We start from the raw sequence: 1,545 nt of genomic DNA, 5'->3' as shown, positions 1-1,545 counted from the left end.
GTTATTCCAATCATTCTTCCATCACCATCATCCACACATTTCCTCACATTCTCAATCACTCCTTTCTTCACAAGAATCGCTACCCCTCTTGATTTCACCCCCCCATTGTTCACATACAGTTCACCCATCCATTCTCTCTTAGCATCCCTCATGCTACTTTCATCCCAGTGCGTCTCTTGTAGACATATAATATCTGCTTCACACACCATCAGGATTTGCAGTCTTCTAGCCTTGTCTCTCAGCCCATTCCCATTAAATGAGGAAATAATAAGCATTAAATTTAAAAATAGGAAAAAAAAAGAAAAACCCCACAAACACTCATCATTTAACAGCTTTCTTTTTTACTTTGTCCTTCCTGCTTCCATGCATCTTACTCACAGCTCTTTTTCTCACCTCTCCCACCCTTACCATTATTTCCTCTTCACTATCTGTTGCATCAGATCCACCCCCCTCCATCCCACCCTGTCCTTCCCCCTCACCCTCACTTATGTCCTCACCCCTCTTCTCCCTTATCCTTAAATCGCTTGTTCCCTCATCCATTTCCCCTTCTGCCCCCCCTCCCTCCATTTCCCTTTTCCCACCCTCTCCCTCCCCCTCCCTATATGTCATTTTAACAATTTCCACTGTCTTCTTCCCTTTCCTATCAGTCATAGGTGTCTCTCTTACTGTCTCTCCATCTTCACCTTTCTCCTCGTCATCCAGCATCCACTCCTCTTCATCTCCAGCTTCCCGATCTCCACTCTGTTCCACTCCATCCCACCCTGGCGTGGTTTCTCCCTCTCCATCTCTCCTCCGTTGCTGTTCTTCTTCATCCGCACCTCTTCCCGTCTGCTCCTGTTGCTGCTCCCGCCGTTGCTCTGTACACTCTCGCGCATAATGTCCTTGACTCCCACATCTGTAGCATATAAACACCGGGCAATCTCTCACAATATGCCCCGGCTGTATGCACAGTCGGCAAACTTTGACTTGCCGATCATGAATAACTCTGAAATGTTCCGATCCCCCTGCCGTCTCGAACTTAGTAGAATAGGGTAAAGACTTCACTTTTTCTGTGAATTTTACCTTCAAAAATCTTGTTCCGTCCGCAATGTCCGTTCCTGGCCACAATCGCCGTCTTATTTGAGATGCCGGTGTCACACCCCAGTCTCTCAACTTGTCCATTATCGCCCCGTCCTCAACATATGTCGGCAAATTAATAAAAGAAACCACCATCTCTCCGCTCCCCAACTCCTTCACTGCTATTATGTTATTCCTGATCTTCAGTCCATCCATGATCTTTATTTTCCCGTTTTCATCTTTCATCGTGAGTTCGTAGCTTTTCTCCATCTTGAACCTGCATCCAATTACTTCACCACACTCTCTTTTCACTTTCGTCAGCAGCTCCATCATCGTTATTTTGTCCTCACCTTCAATTTCCACCACCACAGTGAGTCTTTTTTCAAAGATTCTTTCCAATTTACGATCCACCATTGTTCCTCTCTCTTGCCTTTTCTCCCGTTCAATCCCGTCTCTCACATACTCGTCCATTTGTATGTTTCGCCGCTG

General features: G+C 46.0%; 1 protein-coding gene across 1 annotated transcript; it reads right to left on the bottom strand.

Annotated features, from left to right (window-relative positions):
* Window positions 1-479: 479 nt before the first annotated feature.
* On the bottom strand, window positions 480-1,470 carry LOC147820372 (uncharacterized; the record flags this gene model as incomplete). The annotated part of the gene is made up of 1 exon (XM_087179247.1): window positions 480-1,470. A coding segment is annotated over exon 1 (991 nt), but the record flags the coding sequence as incomplete, so codon positions are not given.
* Window positions 1,471-1,545: the final 75 nt, after the last annotated feature.

Source organism: Seriola lalandi, unplaced genomic scaffold (assembly GCF_002814215.2).
Source record: "Seriola lalandi dorsalis isolate HSWRI2012SDOR001 ecotype SW California unplaced genomic scaffold, Sedor1 jcf7180001962550, whole genome shotgun sequence".
NCBI lineage: Eukaryota > Metazoa > Chordata > Actinopteri > Carangiformes > Carangidae > Seriola > Seriola lalandi.
The sequence above is the reverse complement of the archived record's forward strand: the minus strand, read 5'-3'. Positions and strand labels throughout refer to the sequence as shown.